The following is a 17,030-nucleotide window of genomic DNA, read 5'->3' as shown; positions in this document are numbered from 1 at the left end:
TCTCGCTCTGAGATTCAGGAAATTGTTGTCTTAGCTGGAGACTGTTTAGTCTAATAAGTTTCCTTATTAAGTTCTGCCATCAATTGCATGGGGTTTTGGCCAAGTAATTCCAACAGAGGCTCAGTTTCTTTCTCTAAAACAATCTTACACAGAATGGCAAGGAAACCATTGCTTGTAAAGAACTGCATATAATTGGAAATTAAATTGTAAGGGAGGGGTCAGAGAGAGGAGTTATACATTCTAGTTTTTAAAATTTTAAAATATATTGACTCAAGCTACAGACATATAAGCTCTAAGAAAATCTTTTTTTTAAGTCTTAATATTTTAAGTGCTTTACTCCAGACTAATATAATTTAGTTTTAAATGAGATGATGGCTCCAGGAGGTGAAAAGTAAACTGAAAGAATATAAATATATTTTAGCTTAAAGATTTCAATGCTGCCCCTTCTCAGGCACTTTTCCTGTCAGTCACTTGCTCCTGAACCCCTCTTAGTGTCCCGCAAGGATGTGCCCCTTCCCTCTCCTCTCTTGCCTTAAGACCTTAAGTTCCTTGAAAACAGAATGAGTCTTGCCTGTTTTTGCATTCTCCAGAATAGTTAGTACAGGGCCTAAGCCTTAGAAGGTGCTCAGGAGCCATAGGGGAAAATAAATTTCCATATTTTAAAAATGCAGGCCAAGCAGGAATTTTCATCAGTGGCTGTCTAGTCACAAAGTAACTTCTTAATGCCTAAAGAGCATTTTACTGCCTTTATGAGAGGGTAGGCAAGTAACCCCCTAACCTGTGAAGGCCAGACACAGGTGTGAACTCAGTCTTCGAGTTCCTATTAATAGTAATAGAATGTTGACTGCTAATATGACTCTGAATTTTGAGCTTGAATGTGTGGATTTGTGTTTCAGCACCTCGAGTAACACAGTTGGAAGGAAATTCATGTGAGATTTTATGGGAGACAGTCCCACCAATGAAAGGCGACCCTGTTAACTACATTCTGCAGGTATTGGTTGGAAGAGAATCTGAGTACAAACAGGTAAGAATCCGTGTGCGTGGCATGTGTGCAGCTGGTCAAAGGCTGGCTCCTTGCTTCTGCCCATTGCCTTGAATGAATGATTCAATGAGCTACATTTTTCTTAAAATTAATGATCAAAACTTGTGGTTGTTACCCTATTCTTCAGGGTATATAGGTCCTTCTTCCCATTTCATTTTATATGTAGTAGTGTTCATGTTAAAATTTCTGTTCTCGGGCACAAGTTGTAAAGAGTTCTGTGTGTTTGTATTTGATATTGACAGTACTATCTGCAGGTATCAGAGTCTGTATGCAATTGAAAACCAAAGTGCCAATTGTTTCACAATAGAGAGTAGGTAATCTCAACCTAACTACGGAAGCCTGTGTCCTATCTGCCTTTTTATAGACGTTACAGTGGAAGGCTAAGGGGAGAGCTGTGACTCAGAAGCTTTGTCTGGGTCACATTGTTTGTCACTCTTAATGTGTATGAGAAAACATCTGTTAAAATGCTTGGACCATAATCTAAGTAGGGAGATTCTAAAAGTCACCTAATCAAACTATGCAAGAATGAATATAATTAGAATATGGCCAGATAGTCTGATTTTCATTATTTTTCACACCTGTCATTAATTCTTCCAAAGTGACCCATTATCAGGTCCACAGCTACAAAGGGATTCAGATACTCTGTAGGTTTCTATAATGTACTTAACAACTATTTTTTTGAAATCAGGACATACTGCCATTTATTCCCTCAGGACACAGAGACCCATTCCTTTGAACAGGGCCATTCATTTATGGTGAAATCAGAATGTTGAAGATAAATACCCCCCATCCTCCAAAACATGAGCATCATTTCTGAAGCTCAGGGAGTCTAGATACACGGGGGAAGTAGAAAACAGTATCTTTTACTTGTTGGTGTTTCTCTTGTAATAATAAAACTTGCCAAAGAAATTTATTAAACATATTTTTGGAAAAAAATAAAAAATATTTTCGATGTTTTGCTATACTTTATTAATATCACATCAGATGAAAGATTGAATCATCTTACATTTTGCAAATAATTTCTCTTCAATCAGACATCTATGAGTATTGACTCATATCCGTGGTTAATGTCACCAAATTTTTTCATCATTCCTCTTTAAGAGTAAAGAGACTATTGTTTCACTTTCCAGTCTCATTTTATACAGTAGTCCCATTTCAGAATAAATAACTTCACAGGTTTAGTAATTGTTTCTTCTCACAAGAAAGATGTGGTTGGTTTTAGGAGCCCAGCTCAAATGGAGAGCAGAGAGTTTTCTGCACCAGATTCAGTTACCTTTAATGCCAGTAGCATTGTCCCATTCCATAATGGTGTAGAAATACTTAAAATATGAGGTGTTAGGAAATTTCACAGTATATCATTTGGCACTCCATAATAATTCATTTCCCAAGAGTGCATTCATTGCGTGTTCGTCATTGTGTTTTTAAAACCTTTTATTCCGTGTACTATGCTTTTCCTCCTGTTCTTGGAAAAATGTTCCTGATTCTCAAATTACAGTGACTGCTGTTTCACATTAGAAAAGCAGTATTTGCTCAGTATCTACATGTCAGATGTTGTCAAAATGAAGGGCAATCTGTCCAGTAAGTTAGATTTTATTAGACTGGATGTTTGAATATGCTGTTTGTTTAATGTTGTATATTTAGACTCATGGACATATAAATACTAACACCATAATGTGCAATCACATGTACACTTGTGATAAACAGTTAAACCAGGTGAAAACAGGTAGAAACGCAGTACTACAGGGCAGGCTCAGTGGGTGGGGATTAGCATCCTTCCTCTGTTCATGTGTTTCCTACATTACCAGGAAATGATTAAGGCTAGTAGTGGTGCATCAGAAGCCACAATTTAGTCCAGCACAATTTGTACTGGATTTTGTTTTGTTTTGTTTTGTTTTGTTTTGAAGGGGTTGGGGGGTTTTCATCATCTTCCTTTTCAGTAAGCATTAACTTAAACATGATGTTTTGAGTACTTCTTTCACTTGTTCTGGACATGAGATGGGGAATGAAACATATTTATATTGTGTGTGCAGAGCAATGGTTAAAATAATTACAGTCCTGGAATAACAGTCAATAGGCTTTGAATTCATAGGGATAAAGCAAAAGAAAATGAGAGGTAGTCACTGGTCCATCCACCACGGCAGAGCCACGGGCTCCTAGGGTGCACTGTGCACGTTGCAATCACAGCACTCGTCTGACAGGTTCCACTAATGTGCAGGCTTCTGCTACTCATTTTTGTTTTTGAATACTGGCACGTAGTTGGGCGCTCACTAAATGTTTCTTACATGTATAAAAGGGGCAATTTCAGAGTCACAGGTTATTTGTCCTTGCAGTGGTGATGAAAGTCAGTTTCACCATGGAATAGATTTAGAAGTGATGTTTATAACTTAGGTGAAACAGAAAGTCACCACCGTAGGAGGGTGTCTTTCTCCCCCAGCCCTGCCCAGTCTTAGTTTTATAGCAACACTTGACAAGGCCCGTGACCTTTCTGAAGTTTTGCTTGAAGCATTAACTTTAACTTTGCCATGGTTCTAGTTGGTTAAGGTGGGCAGGCAGCTGGTTTTAATTATTAAAGAATAATACCCGAAATTTTACTCTGCATTAGAATGCATGCATATGTTGGATTGATTTTTTTTATTTGATAAACATTGCAAGCACAAGTTTTTTTTTAAGAAAGCTTACAATTTTTTTTCAAACAGTATTAATTATAAGCTTTCTTGAAAGGGATGGAAATTATAGCTATGTAGATGTGACTGACAGGTTTTTTGGTTTATTTTTGACATTATGCTATAGCCAGTTTGGTATATAAATAAGAAGTAAGGCAAAAATGAGTTATATTCCTGTACAGGCAGCAAAAATAATTATAAAGTATACTAAATATAAGCCTTGAAGATAAGGGTCAACAAAGTTCAACAGATCATTACCTTTTAGCAGTCAAAATACGTGACAAAATTACTGAAAGTCTAGGTGCTTGGGTTTGTTGCCTTGAGAAGAAAACCTTTGCAGGATCTGAAAATCTGTGGAGCTCCATGTTTGATGTGATGGATTCTCTGCATAAATATATTTATGATGTTGAAATGTATTTTTGATCCTTTGTGGTATCACAAAAGGTACTTTGAGGAAATATCTGCTCTTTTTTTTTTTTTTTAATTTTAATTTTTGACAGAGTGGACAGTGAGAGAGACAGAGAGAAAGGTCTTCCTTTGCCATTGGTTCACCCTCCAATGGCTGCTGCAGCCGGTGTGCTACGGCCGGCGCACCGCGCTGATCCGAAGGCAGGAGCCAGGTGCTAATCCTGATCTCCCATGGGGTGCAGGGCCCAAGCACTTGGGCCATCCTCCACTGCACTCCCGGGCCACAGCAGAGAGCTGTCCTGGAAGGGGGGCAACCGGGACAGAATCCGGCGCCCCGACTGGGACTAGAACCCCGTGTGCCGGCGCCACAAGGTGGAGGATTAGCCTGTTGAGCCACAGCACCGGCCAATATCTGCTCTTAATCAAACTCTTTCGAAGTCTTGACACCTACAGCAACATCCTAGACCTCCATGTTTTTTTGTGAATTTCAGCTCTGTTTGCTAACACAGAAATTAAGCAGTGAGGTTATAACAATCTCATAGCATAATTTCTTCTGTTTGCAGGAGGCCTGAGCACAAAATAAAAATAGATTGAGGTAGAGATCTTTACAAGCCATCATTTATTTCACCGATGCTTAGGATTATTATTTATTTATTTATTTTAGATTGCCAGGTCCCTTTAAGTATCTGATGAAGCTCGTGACCATACATGGCATCCAGTTAAAATTTTGTATAAAATTAACTTTATGTTCAGTTTCCAAATGTTCAGGTGTAGGACCCCTGGAGTTTTGAGACTGTGAGCTGCTTTGTTTTGAGGGGGAAGCCAGGCGTAGTCAGGCAGTGGTCCTAGTGACTGTTGACTATGGTCTGTTGGGATGAACAAAGCAACCCTACAAGAAGCAGTTCAGGAGCAGTGGCCTTCCCTGTCCTTCTGGGCTCAAGGACAAAGTTACCTGCCCATCATTATGCCCACAAGCGGATTCCCTCTTGGGGTGGGGCATAGGGGTGGCAGGAGCACAAGTGTGCCTCCTAGTGGTATGATATTGGAGGACTAGGTTCATCTCACTGAGACTAGGGAAAATAATCCTGTATGTCAGTTTGTTACTGTGAGCATCAGGTCTGTTCAGTCATGGAGTGGAGTTGTGGAAATGATTACCTGGTGTGATCTCTTATGTCTGCCTTTCCAGGTGGGGGTGAGAGGCAGGCAGCATCAGCAGAGGGGTGCGGATGAGCCTTTGGCCACATAGCGTGCACTTTTCTCACCAGTCCTCCTCTAAAACTTGCCTGCTGTTGAAACAATTCCAGTTATGCAGCATGTTATTCTGAATTAAGGGTCATGCTTCTCCATTTGAGTTCTCTGGATATTACTTCAAATCCTCCCATTTGGAATAAACATGTCAAAATTATTTTAAAATACATTGCTCAAAGAAGAACAGAAATAGTCTTTGTAAAAATAATATTACATATATACTTACTACAGTATTATGATTGGTTACTTCAATAAAGAAAATCTTAAATGGAGCAGGCTCTGCCTTTTAAATTGGGTTGGGACAGGAGGAAAAGCCCATAATGGTGCCCCTGTCAAAATGAATGAAAACGGAGCAGTGTGAGGCCTGGCCTGCTGCCCTGATGCACAGAGCTGCACAGTTACAAGGAAAGTCACCCCAGCCATCATCTCCATTGAGATATGCCTGGCCTCACGTCCTTGCCTTGTAGTTAGTGGCATGAGGACGTCAACCAGACCCAGGGAGATAAGCTGTGAGGAGTGTGTGCTCACATGTTCACTAATTATTTAGAACTAGAAAAAATATTTGCAAGTTTTAATTTTTGCAGCAGCTCAAAAACTGTTCACCTATTTTTCTTCAGGACCTAATAAAAAATACCTTGAACTGCTAAAATGAAAATATTTTATACATGATTCTTCCATATCAAGAAAGAGAAAATTTGAGTGTCTTGCGAGCAGTTATTAAAATACAGGTGTAAAGAGTTTAAGTAAGCCAGCACACTGAAAGCGGCAAGAAAAAGGGAGCTAACTTTAACTGAGTGCTTGCAAAGGGCCAGATCCTGCAAGCTTCGCATCATTTACTCCTCTCAGCAACTTTGAGAGTTGAGGTTGGGTGACATTCACTGAAAACTTAATCATGGTTAATGACTTTACTGTTTGCAACCATGGCTGCACCTATACTAAACTCCCTCTATTGCAAAGAGAAGTTACATGAGTCTCTCAAGTTCAGAGCCATAATTCAACCAAGAGCCAACAGACTCCATATCTGGTTCTCTATCCATTGTCCAACACTGGTCAAGGTCTCTTTACCTTGGGCCTGCCTAAGCTCTTGACTGTTTGTGGACCTTGGTCTCAGTAGTCCCTGTAAGATCTCATGCAGCGCCACCTTGTTTACCCTCAGTTACTGGGCTCTCACTCTGTTCCCTTGGACAATTGTCCATCTCTCTGCTAGTGCTTCACTGTCCTAATCACTGTAGCTTTAGGCTGTGTCTTGAAACCTGTTAGGCAAGCCTCCCTGCTTCCCTTCCCCAACACACACACACACACACATTCTTTCTCTCTCCCTCTCTCCCTCTCTCTCCCCTTTTTTCTTCTTTAGAAGCATCCTTGCCATTATTGGACCTTGGAAATATATTTTTAAAGATAATATATAAAAACATAATAGTCCCATAAAAAGACTATGGAATAGCATCAGAAATTTGTAGTAATAAGAAAAAAGTGTCAGTCCCCTGGTAGCTGTGATTATTTACACAAAAGCAAATCTGTTATCATCCAGCTTCAGGAAACCAGACTCTAAAGAAAATGTAGTATTGGGATTGTTTTGAGCTTTGCTTAAAAGGCTTAATAAGCATCATTGAATATTTCTGAGATGTATTAGAAACTTGGTATTTTCTGTCAGTACTCTGAAAACAACTTAATCATGGTTAATGATTCCTTTATTTGCAATGATGGCTACACCTATACTAAACGCTCACTGTTGCTTCTATGATTTTGTGTGTTTTAATGCTTAATGTTTACATATTCCTGGTAATAATCCTCTTTTCAAGCAATGTGATGTAAGAATATCTACTCTTAAGTGTTTGAGGGTTCTAATTAGAACATTCAGTGAATATCTGCTTTCTCAAGCCATTGTGTTGTTACTATGGAGATACTAGAACACAGTCCCACACTCAATTAATATATTTATATTCAATATTAAAAAGAGAGCGAGAGAGAGAGAATGTTAACTTTGTGTTGGCAGTGTTTGTGAAAGATGGGAGCTATCCAGTTAAAATAACAAGAATGGCTAAAAAAAAAATGTGCTTACAAAGAAAGCCTTTATTTTGATTAGACTTGTTAAGAAGTTTTCTTCAGTTCCATATTCATATCCTTCATCAGGCTTTTTGCCTCGTGGTACAAAGAAAGTAATGTTCCTTTGCTTTCTAAATATAGCTTCAGACACCTTCACTTGAAGGGTGAAGTCTCAGAGATCTTCTAAATTGAGTTTCAGGGGAATTAAATATACTTCTGGGCCAACTTTCTTACAAGGAGGTAGCCATGCAAATTCTGATGGAAGCCTTGAAATCACTTCAACAGATGGAAATGTACATTTATATTCACTTTCCAGAAGTCTCCAAATATGGGTCACTAAGCATTTTTCTTTAACAATGTCAGAAAAACAGTGCTCACTCTCCCCTTTGCTTGGCACTGCTGAGTCGGGGAGCCTCTCCCTGTAGCATCCTCAATAAAAGGTTGTACCTTCTCTTAATGAGGCAGCAGGACACAGGCTAGGATATTGTGGGATGTGTGCAATGGAAACACCAGGAGGATTGGGACTATGTGGGAAGAGAAAGTCTGAGGCCCTGAGATGGGACCCAAAGTCACACTACTGCCATTAGCTGTGGACCAAGGTGGGGGGCTGGGGTAGGAGGTAGCATCTTTACTGCCCAAGAGGATGAAGTAAGCAGGCCTGGCACAGTCCCAGTGGTGAGCATCAATGTGTGAGTTAGCCATGAAGTCTCATCTGGGTCCACCTCTCTCTTACTTCCTAGGAGCCTTTAAGAAATTAACAGCCTGTCCGAGCCTCAGTGTCTTCATTTGTAAAATGGAAGGAATGATACTCAGCTGACAACGTAATTAGCATTAAATTCAATGAAATTGACATATCTCTAGTATATTCCTTTCATGAAGCACTTTTCACATAGGTTTTCTCAGCAATCCCTAGTCTGTCCTTGAGTAGATAGGTCCTGTGACTCACAAACCTGCTAAGAAGCCCAGCAAGGACTGGATGCATGGGGTTTTTTTTGTTATTTTTTGTTTTGTTTTGTTTTTATTTGACAGATTGAGTTATAGACAGTGAGAGAGAGACAGAGAGAAAGGTCTTTCTTCCGTTGGTTCACTCCCCTAATGGCCGCCACAGCCGGCACTGTGCCGTTCCACAGCCAGGAGCCGGGTGCTTCCTCCCGGTCTCCCATGCGGGAGCAGGGACCCAAGCATCTGGGCCATCCTCCACTGCCCTCCCGGGCCACAGCAGAGAGCTGGACTAGAAGAGGAGCAACCAGGACTAGTACCCGGCACCCCAACTGGGCCTAGAACCCAGGGTGCTGGTGCCACAGGCAGAGGATTAGCCTAGTGAGCCATGGCGCCGGCCTGGATGCATGGTCTTGATGCCAGTTCTGTGCTTGCACAGAAGCTGCCCAGTGGCCAGGTTAGACCACCTGAATTCCCAGCGTTGCACAGAGGAGAACCCTAACCGCCAGGGACTTCCCCACATGATAGGTGGAAACAGATGCTTCAAGAAGTATGGCCTCTAAAAAACCAATGAGAGGCACTCCAGAGAACCTCCCAGCAGAGGCTTGGACAGCAGCTTCTCTCCAACCTGTATATCAGAACAATTTATCTACTATCTGGATCACTGCAGAGAGCAAGCCAAAGTCTAGATGGCAGATGTGCAGGGACTGTTTTATCAGACTGGTGTGCTGAGCCCAAAGATTGCAAACCAATCTCTTTATGAACAATTTCCAAGAAAAGGCTTGTTTAAAAAAAAAAAAAAACTACCAAGAGAGCACTTTAGATTTAAGAAATTAAAACTAGGGGCCAGCATTGTGGCATGTGGATAAAGCTGCCACCTTTGATGCTGGGATCCCATATAGGTGCTGCTTCAAGTCCTAGCTGCTTCAGTTATCCACTCCCTGCTTATGCACTTGAGAAAGCAGCAGAGGATGCCCAAGTACTTGGGCCCCTGCACCCATGTGGAAGATGGGGGTGAAGCTCCTGGTCCAGCCCTAGCCATTGTAGCCATCTGGGAGTGAACCCATGGATGGACAATCTCTCTCTGTAACTCTGCCTTTAAATAAACAAAATCTTAAAAAAAAAAAAAAACTAAAGGAAGCACTAAACATTGACAACTAAAAGATCTCTTTAAAGAAAAAATATATTTACACCATTGTTTTCCTGAAACCTCCCACATGTTTGGAAGTAACTTGGGGAGAGTCTGTTCCGTTGAGATATAGTCTAAACTCTGGAATAGCTGGCTGTGTTTGGGTTGGGAAAGTCTCCATGACAACAGACTTCTTAAAACCTTCATTTAGGCTCATCCTTGGGACAGTGAGCAGTGAGAAAGGAACAGCCTGTGGCTACCCCACAGGCTTTCTCACAGCTCTTCCCTTCTCCCTGCTACAGCCCTGCCCTGTGTATCATTCTGGTTGCTAAGGCACATGTCAGAGTTTGTAAAGAAGCAGAGTAAGTCGCCAGGAGGAACATGCTTAGAACCTCACAAAGGCAATAGCAAAAGCAGTGATGAGTCCAGAAGAGAATAAAAAGCAAACAGAATTGGTTTTCTGGGGGCTGAGTCACTAAGCGGTAGTCCAATAAATAAGACACTTGAAGTCTATTTGTAAAATCTGAAAACTACGAAGGAATATCTTAAGAAAATGGCTAAATACCAGCTGAACACTGGAAGTCCAGTCGCTTTTCTAACCTGCAGTCTTTCACCTTGCCTAACACTACCTACATGGCCAGCGTGCTTGTGTTTGCTGCTAGAGTGCCCCGTTTCCTGGTAGAAGTTTTCACACCAGGCTTTAGAAAAACACGGAGACATTTGTAGATTCCCAGTAACTCAACAGCCAGAGAGTGTTTGAAATTGAATTTATACATCTGTCAGGATATATCCAGATTATATAAAGAACCCTTACAAATTAATGATAAAAGTCAAATCAAAAAAACAAGTGAGACACATATCTCTTCACACAGTTGGTATTTGAATGACCAGTAAGGACAATAAAAGCTGTACAACATTATTAGACATTAGGGAAATGAAAATGAGGTATTGGTCACACCAACTAAGACTGATAGTAATAAATGTTTTGAGCATGTGGGGCAGCTGGGGCTCTCCTACTTTGCTGGTGGGAGTGCAAAGTGACACAGTCTTTCTCAGGAAGTTAAATGTGGACCTACCCTTCGATCCATGAGTCGTAGGTATTTGCCCAAGAAAAATAGAAATGTAAGTCTTGGGGCTGGTGTTTGGTGCAGTAGTTGAGACGCCTTTATTCAGGCCCTGATCCCATGTCGAAATGCCAGAGTCAAAGACCCAGCTCTGCTCCTGATTCCAACTTCTTGCTTATGTGCACACTGGGAGGTGGCAAGTGAGGGCTGAAATATGTGAGTCCCTGCGCTTCCTGTGGGAGACCTGGATGAAATTTCTGGCCCAACCCCAGCTGTTGCAGGCATTTAGGGGGTGAAGCAGTGGATGGGAGATCTGTCTCCCTGTCTGCCTTTCAAATAAGTGAACATTTAAAAATAAGTCCTCAAGGATTTGTATAGAAATGTGCATATTATTCTTATTACATAAAACCTCCAAACCTCAAACTACCCAAATGCCCATCAAAGAAAATGAAAAGGTATAGTCATACAGGGGAATAATAGCACTCATCACTCATACGCACAAAAGAGTAGGCGCTGTGTGATTCTGTTTATATGAGTTTCTAGAATAGGGAAAACGAATCGCCGGATTAGAAGTCAGTGTTTGCCTCTTGTGGGGTGCAGTGTGATGTATCGTAATGGTGTCACTATAGAACATCCCTAAAACAATGAAGCACTGGGGTTCCTTCCCCAGTGCACAGCAAGCCAATTACGGATGCCAGGGCAGTGGAAGAAAGTAGGTGTTTGTTGCAAAGTGCGCAGCAAGGAGCCAGGCGGCTGACAGGTAATTCTCAGGCTCCCTAAGTGGTTAGGGGTTCTTAGAGTTTGAAGTTATTGGGGGGAGGTATGTGTTCCGCTCATGTCCCGATGTCCTGTGGTCTCTAGTGCCCATGGCCCTCCTTCAGGTGGTCAGCGACACTGCCTTCTCTAGGGAGTTCTGATGATGTCAGAGTGGGTTCCAGTCAATCCAGGGGGTTCCGTGCAGGTGAGAGTTTTTCTCCAGGCCTGGGCTTCCTGGAAAAGAACTCTCTTAAGACAAAAATCGAGCATCTAGGATGTCATCTGTCAGGGAGATAATGACCTCAGGAGTCTTGTGTTCAGGGGTGTGACCTGCTGCAGCTCTCCTTCAATTCGTTGAGCTAATTTTAGTGAGAAGTTAATTTGCAACCAGAGAAATAAGGCAAGGAAACTTTCAGCCAAGGGACGGAAGCTGGGAGACCACGGGAGACTGGGCCCCGGTGGAGTATGGACTAAGGGCCTGTTGTCAGTGGGGGCACTGTTAGGTGGTGTATCGTCAAAACATCCGGCTGAAAACCTTGCCTTTTCTCATTTGCACAATTGATGGGTTTTAATTGTTTCCATTTTAAAATGTTAACTTTTCGCTGGGAACCCAAAACGGAAAACTGTGTTGAAGCATCTTCTGATGTACAGCCCGAACCGTGACGACATCAGCTACATTCTTAGTGTCTGGTCTCATCTGTCATAGTCAGTCACTGGATGTTGCGTTTCTTTCACAGGGAGCTGGAAAACCTCTTGTGACGGATGAAACACAGACAAAAACCTTTTCAGTAATGACTATTGGGGTGCTGGAGGGAGTTTGAACCAGGCCTTTATCCACAAGGCCCCAGTGCTGTAAGACGGCTTTAGAAAGCAGCATTGTTGTACACGAGCTAACTAGGATTTTACCTTTTCTTGAAGGTGTACAAGGGAGAAGAAGCCACATTCCAAATCTCAGGCCTCCAGACCAACACGGACTACAGGTTCCGCGTGTGTGCGTGCCGTCGCTGTCTAGACACCTCTCAGGAGCTAAGCGGAGCTTTCAGCCCGTCTGCAGCTTTTGTATTACAACGAAACGAGGTCATGCTTACAGGGGACATGGGGAGCTTAGATGACCCCAAAATGAAGAGCATGATGCCTACTGATGAACAGTTTGCAGCCCTCATTGTTCTTGGCTTTGCAACTTTATCCATTTTATTTGCCTTTATATTACAGTACTTCTTAATGAAGTAAACAAGCCCAACAAAACTAGAGGTATGAATTTCATTAATGCTACACATTTTAATACACACATTTATTCAGATACTCCCCTTTTTAAGCCCTTTTTTTCTTTGATTTATATACTTCTCTTGTTTTACAGATTTAGCTAGGAAAAACAATGTCAGTGTTTTGGTGCACCTTTTTGAAATACAAAACTAGGAAGAGGTTAAACTGGATTTTTAAAAAAAAAAAAAAAAAGAAAAAAAGAAAAAAAAAAGAGAAAAAAGAAGAAAAGCAAACCAGATACCAAAAGCTAGCTTTCATATGTTTTCTTTTAAATTTTCAGATCTGCCTTCATTTTGTTTTCACTGATGTCTTTTGCAAGCCTTCGGTTGTTTTTTTTTTTTGTTTTTTTTTTTTGTTTTTTTCTTTTTCTTTTTCTTTTACGTTACAGTTTAGTAATTTATATTCACAAATCACTTCTTATGTCTTGACCATCTATATCTGTAACCATGAATAAATCACAGTGTGTGTAGTTACAGGGCTAGGATTCCAGTGTTGTCAGAGTATTGCCACACAACAACATACAGAAGATGTGTTCACTCAGATAAGGCTGAAACAACATATTGTCACCCAGTTATTTAACTCTGTTTAGCTCATTTAAATCAAAATGTGTACTTTAATCTAAAATGTTTTAATGATCTGTATTTCTTATGATTTTAACACTATGAGCTGCCTGTATCAGAAATCAAGTAATCAGAATGCACCTATAAATTATGGAGCATTGTAGATTTTACCACGTCCATTCATAGCAGTAACTTTACAAGGGCATCGTGCAATAGTTAGTTGTTTCCTTGTTCAGCTATTTTAAAAGCTGCTTTAACTTGTCTGTCTGTCTTTGTATATAACTACTTCTAATATAATCACTAGAGTTATTATATGCTGTTATGTTTGACCAGAATTATATGACAAGAACTGGTGACAGTTTAGTGCCTCTGCCCATTATCCATGATTTACACTAATTGTGAGCAGTCTTCTTAATGCGTCAGCTCATTATTCTCGAGAGATTTGCCTGTAGGCTGTTCTTTGAGGTATCAATGAAGTGATTGAATTTCAGTACCTTAATTTGGAGCCCATACTACTAATGTAACAGCAGATGAAAATGGATGAAACCCAAAAGAGAGTCATCTGGATCTGTAGTTGCAGCTCTGCGGGGCTGCTCTGGCTGTGTGGAGAGGGACTGGTATTTGGCAGTAAGCACAGGGTGGTTGGGGGTCAAGGAGCCGAGATTCTCTCCCTGGATCTGTCACTAACTTGCTGCGTGACCTGAACACGTCACTTTACCTCTCTGTGCCTCAGTTTTCCCATGCATGAGAAATAAAATAAAGTAAAATGGGGATTCTAATGTTTGTAAGTGCTTTGAGATCTTCAATCAACAGGTGCTATTGGAGTGCAAAGTGTTACTCTTGCATGTTTATTTTGAGTCATGAGATAATCAATTTTAACCCAAAGTCATTGGATTATTTATATAAAGTCCATAATGTTCGAGTACCTCAGGGACATTTAAGAGTTGGAGGTGCAAATATATTCCAAAAGGGTGCAGCAGACACAGTGTATCCCCTTGCTTCTGTTTCTGTATATTTTTGCTACTTGGTTTTTTGTTTTTTGGTTTTTTTTTTTCCATGATCATAGCTATTTTGTGCTTGGTCTATGTTGTCTAAGATGCAGTATCCTGTACTAGCTTATGAAATTCCCATACCAAAGTCATGGGGAAACCAACATTATTTTGTTTTTGGTTTATTTATACTATATTCTGCATACAGTACTTTAAATGCCAATTACAGTGCAATCTTTATTTATTGTAAAAATTTTTAAATGTACTTATGTACTAATTTTCCCTTGTAGCATGTTAATTTTTTTTGTGTTTTATACTTTTGTAATTTTAGGTCAGTCTTGTTCTTTGGCAACATCCGTAGTATTATTAATCTTCTGACACTTTTCTTACATTTTTAAAAGATAAGAGCATCTAGTGCATTAAATGCCAAAAAAAAAAAAAAATCCATTATCGGTGATTGAAACGTTTACATGTACCCAGAAAACCATAATCATCTCTTGAAAGAATGCTAAGATCAATGAATTATTCTGTGTGCCTCTATTGATGTAGTAAGTTCTAGAGATCTCTGTATTTTGTTATTGAATATAACAGTTTAATTAGCCTTGCAAACTGATGACATCAATATAAATATATTTTTGCCAAGTTCTGGCCTTCCAAATCTCACCCCTCTATTTAACTGTGTGATGTGACCCACTAGGACATTGCACCTGCATTTTCTAAGACTATTTTCATGCAGGTGTTTTAGGCAGAAGGCTTTTTTTTTTTTTCTTAAGCAGTAAAAACAACTGAATACAAAACCCTTTTTGCAGGGGAAAAAAAGGGTCTCTATTTTGAAACACTTCAGCACTGCTGCTATGAAGAAATTCTCTGAATTGGTTGAGTATTTTTAAAGGAAATAATGCTTTAGGCCAAATTTATGATGAACATATGATCTTTTTGAGACTTTCATTGTAACTGACCACCAGAAAGCTGAAGTGTGTGAAATACAAGCTGACAGCACTTTGTTTTACTGGTCTCCCCTATTTGGTATTCATTTATAATCCCTTCCGCCATAAAATTATTGCTGCCTGTGGCACTGTTTTCTATCACAAATATGTATATGTGATATGGATATGTAACCGTATATATTGCCATTACACGTGAACAGTAAAATAAAGTGTTGTACCAGCCATATCTCTGCCCTTTTGCAATGTGTAGGAGTGAGTGAGTGGCTTTCCGATGCTCTGACTCCTCTCCGTATGTCAGACTTATTCCTGGCATAAGAAATTCCAGCCATGTGAAGCAAACTGCCCTGTGTCCTCAAACTGTTTAAGAAGAAAACTTTTATTAAAAGATTTTTTTCATATTACCTGCCTTGTTCTTATCAACTTGAAATGTTGGCATTTTTCTAACCTTGTTTTGTTGGCTACAGTAATTCAATATTCATTCATGTCCAAATTGAAAAGTGCCCTAATTGAATGTGTTTGAATGTTATCCTTGCACAATTCTTCAAATTGAAAGACGAAATGTTTTACCTCACTGTTGGACATACATTCCAAGCTTTTCAACTCTAGGAGAGAAAAAAAAAAAATCATATGTTTTCCTGTATTGTAAATTTTAGACTATTTCATATACATTGTATTAAAACTGCCATATCAATTTTAATGTATAGATTTTGCAAATACTATGCTATATGTTATACCTAACTGTATCTGTAGTGTATATGTAATATATTTATGCCCAATAAATGTTTTAATTCTTTCAGACTTCAGGAGGGTTTTTCTGCCGTATGTAAGATTGCTTTTGTGGTTGTTGCTGCTGCTCTTAAGTCCTTCACCTGGAGAGCACAGATTCAGAGGCCTTGAGCGGCCAGGCAGGTGGCACAGGGCACGAGGCTTATGGTGCCATCTAAAGGGGCAGCTGCCACTCAGCTCCTGGCTGAAGTCTTGCACGACTGCCAGTCACAGTCTCACCTGGCAATGTTTCAAAAGGTTCTTAAGCTCCAGATTCCTCTGGACGGGCTGACTAACATGGGAGTGTGGCCTAGATAGGCCCATGGACTGCCAGTTTAATTCTTTACCAGTCTATATAGATAACGTAGCTCACGTTTTACCTTTATGCCAAAACTCCACCTCCCTCTCTGTTCACCTGGCGCACTGGATACTTCCTGTCCCGTGGCAGAGTCACAGTTTTGGTCTCCTAGGTCACATGCAACAGCAGCAACAGCAACAACAGCAGTGAAGCACAGGGTTTCTACCGTGCTGATGGTTTCCTTATTGTGGTTGTACTGTGCTAGAAATCTCTTACTTCCTCTTATTTCTTGGGGGAGAAAAATGTACCCCAAAACTGCAACTCAGTGCTCACTTTGTAGTATAAAGAATGGGAGTCCTTTAAGATGACAAATTAAACACATGCTAAATTTTGCCTGCTCCTGGCCCCCTTCTAAAAATATAAAGGATTTTTTAAAGTCATTACTTCCCGGAAGGGTGGGAGAAAACTTAGGAGCACCAGGATTTTAGAAACCTGAACGAAGAAAGCTGGATTGTAATTTGGTGGAGGGGAGAGTGAACACCGATTCAGTTTTTCAGTTCTCAATGCAGAATAATACCCTGACGGCATGGAAGCTGACAGCAGCGTGGTCCTTTGAAGAGGTGGTCAAGGGGAACAGGAGCCTAAAACGAACCCCTCCCTCTACCCGGCTTTTTTTTCCAGCTGAACAGCTCTACCTCCATCACTTTTGTGGAAGCCCAGAAGTTTATCTTCAAGAGAAGGTTAAATAAAAGTCTAAGGACCGGGAGACACTACCTACATTTGAAAATGAAGGTATTGGGGCCGGCGCCGTGGCTCACTTGGTTAATCCTCCTCCTGCGGCGCCAGCATCCCATATGGGCACCAGGTTCTAGTCCCGGTTGCTCCTCTTCCAGTCCAGCTCTCTGCTGTGGCC

At 40.6% G+C, this 17,030-nt stretch overlaps 1 protein-coding gene across 3 annotated transcripts in view; it reads left to right on the top strand.

The window, feature by feature from the left end:
- The window catches only part of FNDC3B (fibronectin type III domain containing 3B), a 356,988-nt gene extending 341,136 nt beyond the window's left edge, over positions 1–15,852 (top strand). For all 3 annotated transcript variants that reach the window (XM_062211816.1, XM_062211803.1, XM_062211809.1), the window contains 2 exons: positions 897–1,024; positions 12,214–15,852. In XM_062211816.1, coding sequence (XP_062067800.1) covers positions 897–1,024; positions 12,214–12,525 — 440 coding nt within the window. In that variant the 3' untranslated portion in view covers positions 12,526–15,852. The remainder of the gene's footprint in view (positions 1–896; positions 1,025–12,213) is intronic.
- Positions 15,853–17,030: the final 1,178 nt, after the last annotated feature.

This window comes from Lepus europaeus, chromosome 2 (genome assembly GCF_033115175.1).
Source record: "Lepus europaeus isolate LE1 chromosome 2, mLepTim1.pri, whole genome shotgun sequence".
NCBI lineage: Eukaryota > Metazoa > Chordata > Mammalia > Lagomorpha > Leporidae > Lepus > Lepus europaeus.
Note: the sequence above shows the minus strand (reverse complement) of the source record. Positions and strands in the feature narration are given on the sequence as shown.